The 14959-nt window shown below is 40.3% G+C and overlaps 2 protein-coding genes across 3 annotated transcripts in view; one reads left to right on the top strand and one right to left on the bottom strand.

The window, feature by feature from the left end:
- The first annotated feature begins 332 nt into the window (after positions 1-332).
- LOC120564958 (gamma-interferon-inducible lysosomal thiol reductase) lies at positions 333-5149 on the top strand. 2 transcript variants are annotated; one of them, XM_039810229.1, is made up of 7 exons: positions 336-524; positions 1650-1838; positions 1910-1981; positions 2080-2169; positions 2440-2592; positions 4582-4647; positions 4918-5149. In XM_039810229.1, the coding sequence occupies exons 1-7, from the start codon at positions 384-386 to the stop codon at positions 4975-4977; spliced, it is 771 nt and encodes a 256-aa protein (XP_039666163.1). In that variant the 5' UTR covers positions 336-383; the 3' UTR covers positions 4978-5149. The 2 variants fall into 2 exon arrangements, with proteins under 2 accessions (XP_039666164.1, XP_039666163.1); XM_039810230.1 differs by lacking the exon at positions 2440-2592 and having other exon boundaries at positions 333-524.
- Positions 5150-5228: 79 nt separating this feature from the next.
- Positions 5229-14959, bottom strand: part of LOC120564959 (cAMP-specific 3',5'-cyclic phosphodiesterase 4D-like) — a 108884-nt gene continuing 99153 nt past the window's right edge. The window contains exons 11-19 of the mRNA XM_039810232.1: positions 13859-14028; positions 13632-13730; positions 13154-13318; positions 12521-12620; positions 11946-12100; positions 11003-11125; positions 10184-10366; positions 9315-9549; positions 5229-9252 (exon numbers count right to left, since the gene is read on the bottom strand). Of these exons, the coding sequence (XP_039666166.1) occupies positions 8930-9252; positions 9315-9549; positions 10184-10366; positions 11003-11125; positions 11946-12100; positions 12521-12620; positions 13154-13318; positions 13632-13730; positions 13859-14028 (1553 nt within the window). The 3' untranslated portion in view covers positions 5229-8929. The remainder of the gene's footprint in view (positions 9253-9314; positions 9550-10183; positions 10367-11002; positions 11126-11945; positions 12101-12520; positions 12621-13153; positions 13319-13631; positions 13731-13858; positions 14029-14959) is intronic.

The raw sequence follows: 14959 nt of genomic DNA, 5'->3' as shown, positions 1-14959 counted from the left end.
TATTTATGTAAAGCCGAGTAGGCTACTGTAAACAGATAGGGCCTACAGTGTTTTGGTATGAAACCCCACATTTTTAATTTAATGAAGTAGCCTATATCCCTCATTTTTATGAAAAGAAAACCGCTTGATAATTCAGCCAGAAATTATGATTTTAATTGTGGATAGACCTCCTGCCTCGACATACAAATAATATTTAGCTGCTTTTCTCCGATTCACGGAGGCAGAAGCAGGAGTTTTCAGAGGACACCTGAAGGCAGCAGCAGTCAACCACACCTGGCGTTAATCAGCGGATCATGGGACTGATTGGGCAGCTCATATAGGGAGGAGGCGGAGCAGCGTTAGCCATCTCTCCTCGGTGACTGTGCGGACTCCTCATATCAAACATGAAGCTCCCGGGACTGTTGGCTGTGATTTTATTCGTCTGTACTGACCGGAGAAGCTCCGGCCTGTCCCACCCCAAACCGGCATGCCGTTACCCGCCGTCTCAGTGGTGTCGATCCCTGGAGATAGCAATATCATGCAATGTGAGTAGAATAAACACCTTGGAATCTATATTTACGCTCTTTATCATTTGGGCTCACAGCAAAATGCTTAAATAATTACATGAATAGAGAAAACAAACGCTCAATGGCCCCAGTATTGGCCTATTTATGCTAATACACAATAATGTAAAAGCAAAATGCAATGAAAGCTAAATATAGAGGAATTATTATCTTTTACTAGGCCTAGACTATATTATTTCTGGTTTATCTCTGTAAGTGGGATGTACTTAGGCCTATTGATTAAAATGTTAAATCTGACGTGTTTTTATATATTTAATATGAACACCATAATATCAATATTAGCATCGTTGTTCCAAACATAATCTGTTTTTCAATCGTCTGTTTTAAATGAGAGTCATGCTTCAGAAATTGAACACCAGTGGTTCTTCATGTGACCGGCAGAGCAGCTCTGGGTCAAATCACACAAACCCTTAATTAGTTTAAAGTTGAAAGAAAAAAAAACAAAAAAAAACGGACGGTTTGTTTTACTTTGAACGTTAAGCTTCACAGTCGGTGTATAAAATGCCATAAATAAAATGCCTATTGGCAAGACACCAGAGGCTACGGTGATGTCTTTAAAAAAATGCTGGTTTGACACCCTAATGGTAAATTTACGTTGGAAAAAAGCAGGTAGAAGCTGTAATCAGTTAGCCTAGAAATCTAGACGCACCCTAGCGGCAGCAAATGTAATTCTTGATGTGGGTCTGGCTTGTCCGGCTAGTAATCAGTGAATCTTAAACCAAACTGTTGCATTTATTCCCCCCCCCCCCTCACCCTTGGGGATAAACAGGATCTGCTCCGATCTTATCTAACCCTAACCCTTATCTTATTGGTGGATGGATAAAGTTTTTGTGGAATTAGGATTGGCAAAATTTTAACCTATAGCCTAAATAAATGTTTTGTTTACTTTTCGCTTTCTTAAATCCTTTTTTATTGTGATGAAGAACATGGTACATGGTCACCAAGCTAGAAAATGTTTGAAAATTTAAAATATACAGGGTTCATATGTCTTTGCTTACTAAACCTGTATCTCATTTATAAACTTATGATTTTAGAATCAAAGGTTATGGTCTTGTTTTTTTTTTTGTTTTTTTTCTCCTCATGTAGGTTCAGAAGCAATGTATGGAGATGAATGCTATCCGACCAAACCAGACTGTTCCTCCAGTATCTGTCACTCTGTACTATGAGAGTTTGTGTCCGGACTGCAGAGTCTTCATCACCCAGCAGCTCTTCCCTACCTGGACCATGCTGCAGGACATCATGGCCGTCACTCTGGTCCCGTACGGTAACGCTAAGGTACACAAAATATATAAATGTGTATATAAAAATAATCGGATGCCTACTTAAAGTTGACATTTCTATTGTAGGAGATTCCATCAGCAAATTCTCCCTTCACATGTCAGCATGGAGAGCCTGAATGCATAGGAAACATGATTGAGGTTTGAACGTTCCATCACCTGCGCTGTAGCTCTGTCACATTTCAATTAATACTACACAACATGATGACTTGAGATTGATTGATTGATCTGTTCCTCAGGCCTGTATCATCCATCTAACGGGACACTCAGCATTTCAGATAATCTACTGCATGGAGTCTGCTACAGATGTTCTCGACGCTGCCCACCCTGTGAGTATCTACAAAATAATCTACAAAATAAACTGTTTAAAGTGTTTCCCTTATTCGCACAAGACACAGGTGGTGAGATGGTCAGACAAGTTTAATAGAAAAAAACTTGCTTTTATTCAAATCTAAACATTTGTAAATAAAAAGTGGGTGTCCCCGACCGTATAAAACTTTCAAAATATGAAGTCGGCACATGTCTGTCTACAGTAGAGTTAACTGTGACGAGGCCCTAAAGGCTCTTGCGTTAATGGATGTGTGCTGATGCTCTCTCAGTGTCTCCAGCTGTATGCTCCCTCCGTCTCCTGGTCGAGTGTTAACTCCTGTCTGAAGGGAGGTCTGGGACGCCAGCTGATGCACGCCAACGCTGCCATGACCAGAGCGCTGAACCCCCCCCACACACACGTCCCCTGGGTTACCTTCAATGGGGTAAAACACTCTGGACTCATGATAGATGGATATAAAGTGTTGTGGGTTTGTTTTTGGTTTCTTTTTGGGGCTAAAAAGGAAAAATTACAAATTTGAATGACTTTGTAATGTTGAAATAATTTAGTCACAAGTTTTTTTTTATTTCAATTCCAACCTTGATAATGAAGTAATATGTCAAAGAAAACAGGGCGTAGTATCGAAGATGCGCTTTTAGTAGTCAATCTTCAGAACATAACCATTTCACCACTGCACCCTGACATTAACATCCACCGTCGCGTAATTAGCAGATTATAAGTGCTGTTGCATTTCCTAAGCACTATAGCTGCAGTCTTGTCCAAAGTCTACATTAATTGTGTGAATGCTGACTTTCTTTGGTTGCCTCTTGAACTTCTGCATACGTTCAGCTACAAAAACATTCAAGTATCAAAATGTTCACCTCTTTAAGCACATGATGGGAATTTTTCAACATTTGTTCTGCTATTTATACTTTTTTAAAATATTAAGCTCTTTTTGTTTATTTAAATTTTGTTACAATTGACTGTCAATGAGAGCTGGCTTCAAATCCTCTTCTACTTCAAAAATGCTACTCCTACTTCATACATTCTCCTACATACACCAATCAAACTTTAAACTATTCACAAAAACTTCATCTATTAGGCTCTATCTCAGCAGTTTGGGGGGTCACCCAACTTGTGTTCATAGAAACTGCAAAATTTCAGTTTTTAGCCTGTAAGTTCCGACTTAAAGTCACGACTCACGACTTGGTAGCGTTCCAGGCAAAGTCACCACAAACCCTTCTAGCTAGCGTTAAATAGTGGCTACTTAACGTTGACGTTGGCTATTTACAGTACAGGCCAAAAGTTTGGACACACCTTCTCATTCAATGTGTTTCTTTATTTTCATGACTATTTACATTGTATGTTCTCACTGAAGGCATCAAAACTATGAATGAACACATATGGAATTATGTACTTAACAATAAAGTGTGAAATAACTGAAAACATGTCTTATATTTTAGATTCTTCAAAGTAGCCACCCTTTGCTTTTTTTGATAGCGCTGCAAACCCTTGGTGTTCTCTCAATGAGCTTCATGAGGTAGTCACCTGAAATGGTTTTCACTTCACAGGTGTGCTTTGTCAGGGTTAATTAGTGGAATTTTGTCCCTTAATAAAAAAGCAAAGGGTGGCTACTTTGAAGAATATAAAATATAAGACATGTTTTCAGTTATTTCACACTTTATTGTTAAGTACATAATTCCATATGTGTTCATTCATAGTTTTGATGCCTTCAGTGAGAATATACAATGTAAATAGTCATGAAAATAAAAAGGAAATGCATTGAATAAGGTGTGTCCAAACTTTTGGCCTGTACTGTATGTCTATTTATTTCTACTTATCACTGTTAATAAACGGCGTCTGTACAGCATCAAATTGTTTGTGTGTGACGTCAAAAACTGTAACTGGGAGTACAACGATCTGGTACGAGTTCACGAGTAGTTAGTTACAGGTGATACCGTTTGAATCCGTTCCAGGGTTCTTTCACGAGTAGGTTGTGAAAACACGAGTTACGGGTTGCCTGGAATGCAGCATCAGTCTCGACCCTCCTTTGCTACCAGATGGGTCTGACCCATGAGTTTGCTGTGGGGCAGGGGAGCTGCCCCCTGGTGGCTGAAACGGATAATTGCATTGTTTAAAAAATGAGTGGAATAATTGCATCTGGCATGACCAGATATTTTATAAATATCTTAAATAACACAAAACTAAATGGTGGTAGGTAATACATCTGATTTCATATACTGATTTAGTAAAAAATATTTCCTGGCTGACGATGGGGGGGCAGCAGCAGGACGCAAAAACTATTTTGTAGTACAGTATGGTTTGGGATTATACTGTACACTACTTCTGAATGTCTTTCTGTAGCCAAGAGCTGCTGAGGAAGCTTTTAAAATTCATATGTAATGAGGCCTAAAAGTTGTATAAACTGTTTCAGGAATACACCGAGAATGAGGAGAAGACAATGTCGTCACTTTTCCGCTTGGTTTGCCAACTCTACAAGGTGGGGACTTGTTAGTTTTTCTTTTTTCTCGTTGCTACTGTGACTCTACTTTAGGATATTGGAGGTATCTGTGCTGGTAGAACTGTACAGTATGTAAAGACTTTTGGGGAATCTTCTCACAAGCTAAACGTTAAAAGGAAGCCAGAGAGAACTTTCTTTGTTACTTAAAAGATTATAAATTCTTTCTCATTACTGTTCAACCTGACTAAATGTTTCAGCACAAACATGTTTGTTAGTGTATATGTGACTGTAACTGTGTTGTGTCTTCAGGGGGTGAAGCCTCCAGCTTGCACTGGAGCTCCAGTCAGACTGAACAGAAGCTTCTGCTAAACACAACAAAAACAACTTAACGTGTGGAAACGGCAAATCCCAACATGCATAATGTACCAAACTCCATCAGTCATATTGACATGGTTTTGTTTGTAGTTAATAACCATGTGACTGAGATCTTACATTGGGTTTTTATTTGAAAGATGAATAAATCTGTCTCGTCTTCAACATACTGTAGTTCTTGATTGACATTATTTCCATTTCAGGAACCTGTGTTTTATAGTCTATGAACAAAGAAACAGCCTGTTTGATTAATTTCCATATTTTCTTTATTGGCATTTTCCATTTAAAACACCCTGAACTTCCGACAGTCTTTTGGCTTAGAATGAGAAACAAAGTTATTTTCTTTGACAAAAACATTGGAGTGGCAGATGTATACTTGTAAAGCATACTTGATTTTTAGGCTTCAGAACATAAAATGTCCAATGTTACAGTACTTTGTCTTGACAGACATGTTTGAAGAATAAATATCTTTATAGAAGTTTGCACATCACAGAGGCTGAGAAAACCGACAGCATGAACATTTAATGTTGGCAGTATCAGTGCGACACAATAACAGAGTGCAGGGACTTTCCTGCTCAACACAACACCGTATAGCACTGATGTCTTCCTGTAGAGAGCCACGCCCACACTGCTGTTTTAACATGCCGATGTAACTCCTCTGAAAACTGAAATCAATTGTTAAATGTTTCAAATCCACAGTAATCCCACATGATGAAAATGCCCTGCTGAACTTGTATGTTTGGCTTTTTTTTTTTTCTTCTAGTAAAGTGATGCATTTTCTTCCTTCAAAATAGAGGAATTGTATAATAAGAGCTTAAAATTATAGACTTTCTGTTGTACCTTGCTTTTCTGTTCAGCCACGGTGACCGGCACGGTTTGTGCAAACTACCCAGGGCTAGTATTCCATACGAACAGGAAATGTCAAAACTCTCACTTCCTGTGCTGCAGGAGAGCTAAGGGGACAGCTGCTGGGTTATAGCTGTCACATAGAGGGAAGCACAACATTTTATTTAGATTAAAATGCCATTACTTTCTTTGATACTTAATCAAGAACATACTTTGTCAAAACATGTTTCAAACAAATCTTAAAAGACAATTTTCTTCATTTTTGATTGACCGCAGCATACTATTGTCTGTCTGAGCTCCTTCATCCTCAACAGTTTAACTAACTTGAGGAAATGTGTTTTTAAACAACGCTAGGAAGGTACTTTAAGTGCATACCAGCAGTCTGAATTAAAAGCTCCAGTGACTACAGTGGACTAGAGGTTTATACTGCAAACACATTTTAAATATTACGAGCCATTTAGTACCAAGACCCAAAACTTGGATAGGAAGAGGAAGCTTAATGATTACATGACCACAGAGCAAATTTTCGGATTAAATCCCAGGTACTGTATGATGCAATCTTCATTACAACACAATATGAAAGGGTTTCATGTAAAACAAAGGTTTGTCGAGGTGATGCCAAAGAAAAGGCCATAAGGGTTTTCAGGGCAATCTGCCAATTAGATTGACATTTCTTGTGTGTAAGTATAAACTTTAGCCTGTTGATGGAGGTAGAGGGAAGGTCTGTGAACCAGAACATTTGATCCAAATGCTCCGCTACTGAGGTTTACATGGCATTTTCACCCTGGAGTTTTGAGGGATTTTGAAACAAGAAGTTAAAGTGTGCAACCAGCGAAACAAAAACTTTACATAATGTTTTACTTATAGATGTTTGTAGCTTATTTTGCCATTTGATTATTTTCACAGCTCATACACTAAGAATATGTATGAGGACAAAAATAGAATAAAGCTGCTGTCATGAGAAATGTAAAGTTTCCTATATGTATTCTGATTCTTTGACATCTTTTATTTATTTTTTTTTTTTTTAAAAGCCTGGAAAGGAGCAATTTTGCTTTTCAAGAACAGCGAAGCAAACAATGCTCTGAGGCTCAGCATGTTAAAAACAGCATAATGGTCCTTTAACACTAGGCTCCAACCACATCCATACCATATCACATGTAAGGCTAGCTGAGTTAATGAAATACTGTTAGACTGGTGTTTTCTACGACTGCCTGACCAGAAGTGCATCATATTTGTGTAGTGCTTGTTTGCTTCCTGGTCTTTCTACCTCAGTGACGGCGACAAACACTGCTCTAGACTGAACGAGGACTCCTGAAACTACACACATTCTTACGTCCCAGCTATCTGAATAGGAAAGGGCTGAACAGACTGATAATGAGCTGCACAAAATCTAATAAACTGTCTGCTTTAAATACTGGTAACACATATTCATAAAAACTAACACTATAAAGTCAGTGACTTCGATACAATCATCAGGTTAAAATCTCTAGTGTAAAAATGTACAGCATTGTAGGCTGGCAGGTGTTTGTGTGTTTTCAACACTTATGGCACACAGTTATCCCAGTCGAGCACTATCTATCAAATAAGACGGATAACCTGATGGAACACAATCTGTTTAGGTTGATCTGATTTATTTCTGTCAGCAACCTCTGATCTCTACGTCAGCTCCTGTCGGCAGGGCAGGGACACAACACCATGGTGACTTATTTGGAATTATAAGATACTCATAGAAAATAATACATAGTTTGCACATAAATCTTTTCCACATCCTATTTGTGCCATAAACTTTTAAAAATATTTTACTGTTTAAAATAAATTGAACTTGAACCTCAAGAAACTAAAGTGCAAAATAGTTTAAACGGGATCAAAACAGGAGTCTTATAATTCCAATATTATCTGACTAACCAACCTAAGGTTGTGAATTTTGTTGTTGGCCAACTAAGTTTTTTTCTTTCTTTCATTCTGAATCAACCAACGAGTGAGTTTCCTGCTCTGCTTTCTGGTACCTTGGGTCAAACAGCCCGTACTGTTCTGTCTGTGTGATCAGTAGGCCTACAGTGGACGAAGCCCTTTGTGTGACTGAATAGAAGAGCTGAAGAGCAGAGACGGTAAAGTGCTACTGCGGACTGGAGGCACCCTGATAAAAAAATGCTTTTCAAGCACAAAAACAGAGACAAGACAAGCAAATGTACAGAACCCTAAAACAATGACCCCATTTAAAATAATCTCAGGTAAAAAAATAAAGCCCAAACTAATTATACAGGTGGTGTCTTTTGTATTTTCAACAGGTGAGACTGGGGTACAGTCTTCTTCAGTGTTTAATCTTTGTGGTGCTACAAGCTGTTTTACATATATATTATTTGATTGCTTCAGTTGCCAAATTTTATATTAAAGGGTTTTAATTAAATGTAGAGACACACAGGTTAAAGTCTCAGATGTCTCTGGTTTGGAGGTAAATCAAACAGGAAAGAGAGTTTGGGGTCGAGGGTCAGGTCAGGGGAGCCCACTACGTCCGTGCTACATTAGATTTATGTTTCTCTTCATACCCTGAGGTTTAGGTCCATCGATCATGTCATCTACATTCTGTATTTGGTAAAATTATTCATCTCTCACATCATTCTCAAACAAAGAAATCATACTAATACTTATTCCAACCGGACTCAGTAATTTCTTATCCTAAATTAAAACTATGGTGCAAAATAATTTCCAAGACCCTGTCAGACCACCGGGGTTCTCATTCTCACATCTGAATGTCACACACAGTTATTGGAGGAAGACATTTCCTTTACCTTTTGTTCTTGTTCCAGTATCCTGCCTTGGCTCCACTCTTCTTCCCAGGTAAAATGCAGCAGTCTTTGTCTGGGACTCTGAACTGAAGCTACAACAAAGCAGGACGGGACACAAAGGCCAATCAGGCTCCCGAAGAGGGGCTGAAACTATTCTCTTGGTTAAAATATAAGATAAAACAGTTCTCCCAAGTGGGTGTCTCCAGTGTAAAGGGACAGTAGTGATTTTACAGACTTTATTGGTAAAGGCCTGCCCTGCCTCCGTCTCTCCACATCCAGCACTCGTGTCTGTCAGGCGGGGCAGGTTGTGCTGGTTGTTACGTGCCCATACGTAGGCACTCCACCCCGTCGCTCTCCTTGCTGAGTTCTCTGTCGCCAACCTCCCGCCCCGGGGAGGCCAGCGTCCTGTGGGGGCTCCGCACCGACATGGCAGCCAGATTCAGGGTCCGAGACGGGTGAGGCGAGGGGGGGCGGTACCTGCTGCGGGGGTCTGGGGACAAAGAGGGGGAGGGGGAGTCCTGGTGCCGCTTCCCACCCAACTGGGACTCCTCCTCTAGGGGGCTCTCCAGGTCAGACTCCCCCTCCCCCTCATCCTCCTCTTCCTCCTCCAGAGTGAGTTCAAACTGGAACTTGTCCCCCCTCCTCCTCCTCCTCCTCCTCCTCCTCCTCCTCCTCCTCCTCCTCCTCCTCCTCCTCCTCCTCCTCCTCCTCCTCCTCCTCCTGAAGGCAGGGCCCCTCCTGCTCCCACAGCTCCTCCCCCTGGTATCACCTCCACATGGTGCTCCTCCGGGCTGGATGGCGATGGGCTGCGTGGGATCATGCTCTGGTACCACTCCCTGTTGTCCTCCAGCGTGTCCAGGATGTCTTGGGCGTCAGGATGCACCAAGTCCGCCCATGTCTCCCACAGAGGGTGGACAATGTAGTCGATAAAGCCCACCTAGTCAGAGAAATAATATTGATAATAACAATAACAAACACACCAATATGACAGGAGTAAAATACGTAAAAACTAAATATAAAGCTTGTTTAGTGAAGACGAAGGCTGCAAAGATGCTGATGCTGACATTTTGGATGAATATGAATGGACAGGGGGGTAAACATCTGGGTATCATTTTATTATTTGAATCTAGTTGATCTCAAGTGTGTGGCCTATATACCACAATGTCTGTAGTGACAGGTTACAGGTTAACCTCAGGTATTGCTAATGGAATAGGTATGCATATGTACGCCTCCATGAAATGGAAACAACAGGCTGCAGGTTATACAAAGAAAATACCCAGGATGTGATGCAAAGTATAGTTTTGAAAAGAATTTCTGGAGACACATTTGTGTTTGCAATTACATTTTGAAGGCCCCTATGAAAGCCACCTGATTTAGAAATATTAATTTATGTGTGTTTGCTGTCTTGACTTGATAAAAGTAATTTTATTCAAATATGTGGAACATTTGTTGTTTGTATCAATTACAAAATAATGATCTCACATGCTGCTCTGATGTTAACATGAAGGTTGAAAAATAACCTTAGAAGTTTATAACATTTCCCTACATCCCTTGTGTCAGGGGGGCGTTACCTGGTTCTTCTCTATAGAGGCGTTGTGTTTGTCACACATGGGACTGATCTCCATGCCTTTGTCCCGCTCTCGGTCTCCCTGGGTGAAGAACTCCACCATGATGCGGTCCGTCCACTGGCGGTAAATCTCCAGCGGTTTGGTTGGGTTGCTCAGGTCGGCACAGTGTACCATGTTCTGCAGAACCTGGACGAGACAGGTCAGACTCTGCTGGTGATGTGTCCTGTTTTCAAAACCTCACCAACAAATACTCAGAAATAGCAGCAGCGATGTGAAATGTAACTAGCATTCCTTTTATTTCATATATAGATTTTTTTAAACCCTGTCCTGACTAACAATACCACAACAATCCACAGTGTGCAATGACCACTATATGTCCAGCAGGCTGCAGCACTTTCACACACTAACTGCTTCGTTGAGCATACAAACAAGTTAGTTCGGAAAACATGCTGCTGCCAAAGTCTGAGATCTATACTGCTTATTATTTACTGCTCACTCTGAGTATTTGTTTAAGTATTAAGTTTCTGGCGACAGATTAATAATCCATGACTCAAACGCTGATGCTGCAACATAAAATGTATTTTTATTGAGACTGAAAAGTGAACAAAGAAATAAAGTCTCTGCTGTTCATCATAATGTTTATAATGTATTTTATGTAAAATATATAACTGTATTATCATTGCATGCTAGTTAGCAGGTGGTACACATTTATAATTATATATATAAATAGCTATATTTTTTTCTTCTTTTTTGTCAGTATGTTTTTTTTTATATCTATATTTACACATTTATATATTTAGTGTCACCAGGCGGCGTTCTCACCTGGATGCGATCAGAGTAGTTGTCGAGCAGCAGGACTCCCAGACTGGTCACCTTCTTGGTCTCCACCATTGTTTTCATATCCGCCAAGAAGTTCATGTGTTTGGACATATCAGTGGCAAGCACCTAATGAAGAGATTAAACACATCATCCAACAAATGACGCATGTTCGTGCTTCCCGTCTGTGTCATGTGGCGTCTTTGTTTCCTATATTTCTAAAAACAACTGGATCTGTTGGCTTTTAACGGATATTAGAGTGTTGTAAATGACGCACAAAGTGTGTATATGAAATGATAAACTGTTTGTCTTGCAGAGTCTCGTTGTGTGAAATTGTGTGAGTGAGTGACAGTTTGTGTTTATTAGTCCTTGCACTTCTGTAAATGTAGCCACCATTGCAAAGACTTACTAAATCTGGTTCTGAAATAAACAAAGACACCCTGTTCTCTCAGCTTCACTGCAGTCCTGAGTTATACCTGTGGGTATCTGGGTCCTGAGTCTGGTTTGGCCCAGTTTGGCACAGAATCACTGTCGTCAGGTTTTCATTTCAATTTTAAACATTTGGGTTCTTGAGTCTTTTACTGGTCTGATGTTATTCAGTATTTTCCTTGTTAATACATTTAAAACACACTACACATAAGCTTCAAAAGCAACACTAACAAAATAAAACACTTATGGGACTTATGGAAGCTCTAACTGACCATCAACTGTAACTGTCTGTTTTCTCATACATAAACTACATGGTGATATTTTGCCAGCAGCCTTTTCAAAGTAGCCTGTGACCAGATAGACTATATAAAGCTGCTGTATCAGCAGAATTTTACTGTACATAAACTTTACTGAACCATGAACAAAACATAATGAAAAACCATATTGTAAAGCGAAAGTTCAGGTACAGCACGGGGAAAAAGGACATCAATATGTCATGTACAAAGTGCAGCAGTCTCACCATGTCGATCACCATCTTTCGGAGGGAGTCTTTCTGTTTCTTGCTGAGGTTTTGGAAGATGTCACAGTTGTCTTCTTGCAGCAGTTTGAAGCCCACAGCGAGGTGGTGATTCTCCAGCACCGAGGCATCGTTGTACATCAGTGCCAGTTCTGAACCTGCAGAGATGTGGTTCGAAATTGTTAAAACTGTACAACAGGACACCTAGAACATAATTCTAGCTCATTTGAATCAGGGCTTATGGTAGCACTGTCTAAATGAGAGCCTCTGCCATACTGTACATAATACATAATGACCCAGACCCAGTTTAAGTGCCGCTTAAGTAAAAAGAGTTACTATATTATTTCACACCACAAAAAAGAAAACACAGATATTTAAATATGTATATATTCACCATAGAAAATAATGTAAATAAAAAAAGAATCTGTGAGAACACCTCATCAAAACCCTTCTTTCTCTGTGTACCTTTTGAAAACCATATTTTTGTATGTATTTTTTCCTCAGGTGAATAAAATGTAGATTTTTTTTGTTCTGAAGCATGTTGTTGTGGTTGTGTGCAGAGACAGAGAGGAACATACTGGTGTTTATCAGGAACTGGTTGGTGACTCCTGGGTGGTCGACATCATGGATGGCACTAGCAAACAGAACAGCCATGATCTCCAGGTCTGTGAACACCGCCTGGGATAAACAAAGAATAGAAAACACATTCATTCAAAATGATACACTGATATTATATTGTAATTATAAACTACAACAACAACAATAGTCTATATCAATGACGTTTCAATTCCGGATTGGTCAGGTGCCGCCGGAAATTCCACCCCAATGTCCCCCATGTCGGCCGGATGTCCGTTACCGTCCACTTTCTTTGTGTTGGCATTTTAAACTCTGGTCGATTTATGACGACTAGGGTTAACTGCTCCTCAGGTCTCTGCAGGGTAAATCAGCTAGCTAGACTATCTGTCCAATCTGAGTTTTCTGTTGCACGACTAAAACAACCAAAACAAGTTTCTTCCCGAGGCTATTTTGCAGAAGGCGCTGTTGCTAAGCGCTGCCAAAGACATTTGTGATTGGTTTAAAGAATGAACCAGAGCATGTTTTCCTCTCATCCTGGAATGCTGTGTGGACTAGCCAGGCCCTCCTCTGCAGCGCTGTGGCAGAAGGTCTGGCAATGCGAGACTACAACAACAACAACAGCTTCCTCAGCTCACCTCTAAAGCAGGGGTGGACAGGAGGACGTGGGTGGACTGCACCACATCAGCTGCATGAATGTTGTTGTGATAAGCTACATCTGCATGGTAGTGGTCCTCCAGGGTCATCATTAAGGTGATAAAGGTGTCATTTGGGATCTTAAAGGTTTTCAGAAGGTCTCTCTCCTGAAAGGGTGCAGAGGAAGAGAAAAGAGTAACCACAAATACCAGTTTTTTCTCTTCTGTTGGTTTAATTCAAATGACTGGGGAAGTTGCCTTAAATTTGCCTGCAACCAGCAGATTCTTTTGTAAACTAACTTGGTGGGTAAATACACAGTAGAAGCAGACAAACTTCACAGCGACACCAACTTCTTCACAACATTTATACCTATATAACCGTATATCATGCGAAAAACTGAATTTATAACTTCTAAACTTTTATAATGTATCAAATTCTCATATTTTTTAAAGCAGACTCTGCACTGAGGGATCCTCCTACCTGGAAGATGGAGTACATGATCACCGTCAAAGGGCGGTTTCCAGAAAATTCTGCTATCTTAAATACATCCAGACCCCAACGATTAATCTCCTCGACCTCCTAGAGAAGTAAAACAGAACACCTTTAAGACACTGTGTGTGTGTGTGTGTGTGTGTGTGTGTGTGTGTGTGTGTGTGTGTGTGTGTGTGTGTGTGTGTGTGTGTGTGTGTGTGTGTGTGTGTGCCAACCTGGGCCAACAGGCTCTCGTGTGGTGTGCTCACTCCAAAGCGGGGGATGCAGGTGGGTGCTAAGCTGGGGCTCTGTGTCACCTTTTTCACACCACTGATCTGTGACATCGGCCTCTTCTTCTTCTCCTCCTTAGAAGGTGGAGACAGGATCTCCACATCATGCTGTTTCTCTGCAACAAATACAAACATACATAGATGCATACTGTTGTATATACTGTATATGTCTGTCTTCAAGTAATTTTAAATATTCAGACCCAGTTGGTCCACTTTTGCTATACTGTCACAATGTCAGTGGGATAGTGTCACATTCAAGCTGGTACCCACACTATTACTCTGAGACAAATTTAGGGTTCTTATAGAGCTGTTGATGTTTCTAAAATACATGACCACCTATTAAATTAAACAAATGTAGCTTTGTGTCGGAGATGTGAAAGTTTTCATGCACAAATGTTGAGGGAATATGACCTGACTCTGCTTACATGCACCTAGGCTGTTAACAATCAATGATTTCCATGAGTTATATTCCATACTGTAACATAAATCATACAATGTTTTTATTAGTTACACATTCAATGTTTCCTCCTCTTTTCCTCTCCTCTGACTGAAACAATGCCTCACCTCACCAGCTTTGGTGGACAAAGATTTTAAAGGGTGAGCTTCTTGTCAGTGAAGACTTCAATTCCTTTGCCTGCTGTCTGACTATAACTGTTTTTGAAGGGGACCTGTCTTTCTTGACCCATTTGCATCAATGGGGTTTTGTTGGGAATGCGCAATCAGCAGTAGTAAAGTGCATGATGTCTGCTATGTCTGTTTGAATGTCTAATTTTGAATGTCTAATCCTTCTAATACCAATAAACTTACAGTACAGTTACTATTGGTGCTTCCACCAACTACGGCGGCTACCTCTACTACTGCTACTACTACTGCTACAATCCTGCTACCATCAACTGCACCAGCTGACAAATTCTACTACTAATACTGCACCTGCCACTACTGCTACTTTACTAATACTGCTGCTGCTAACGCTACAACAGCAGGACCTACAACTACTAGTTGTACAAGTGTAATTACTACTACCACTACTGAACTATGGCTGTACCT

Source organism: Perca fluviatilis, chromosome 9, assembly GCF_010015445.1.
Source record: "Perca fluviatilis chromosome 9, GENO_Pfluv_1.0, whole genome shotgun sequence".
Classification (NCBI taxonomy): domain Eukaryota; kingdom Metazoa; phylum Chordata; class Actinopteri; order Perciformes; family Percidae; genus Perca; species Perca fluviatilis.
This window is presented reverse-complemented; position numbering and strand designations above follow the sequence as displayed.

Excerpts from the sequence above, each read along its gene's own strand:
- LOC120564958 (XM_039810229.1), top strand. The coding sequence starts at position 384 with ATGAAGCTCCCGGGACTGTTGGCTGTGATTTTATTCGTCTGTACTGAC. Across the intron at positions 1,839-1,909 it reads TCCCGTACGGTAACGCTAAG|GAGATTCCATCAGCAAATTC; the intron begins GTACACAAAATA and ends TTTCTATTGTAG. Across the intron at positions 1,982-2,079 it reads GCATAGGAAACATGATTGAG|GCCTGTATCATCCATCTAAC; the intron begins GTTTGAACGTTC and ends TCTGTTCCTCAG.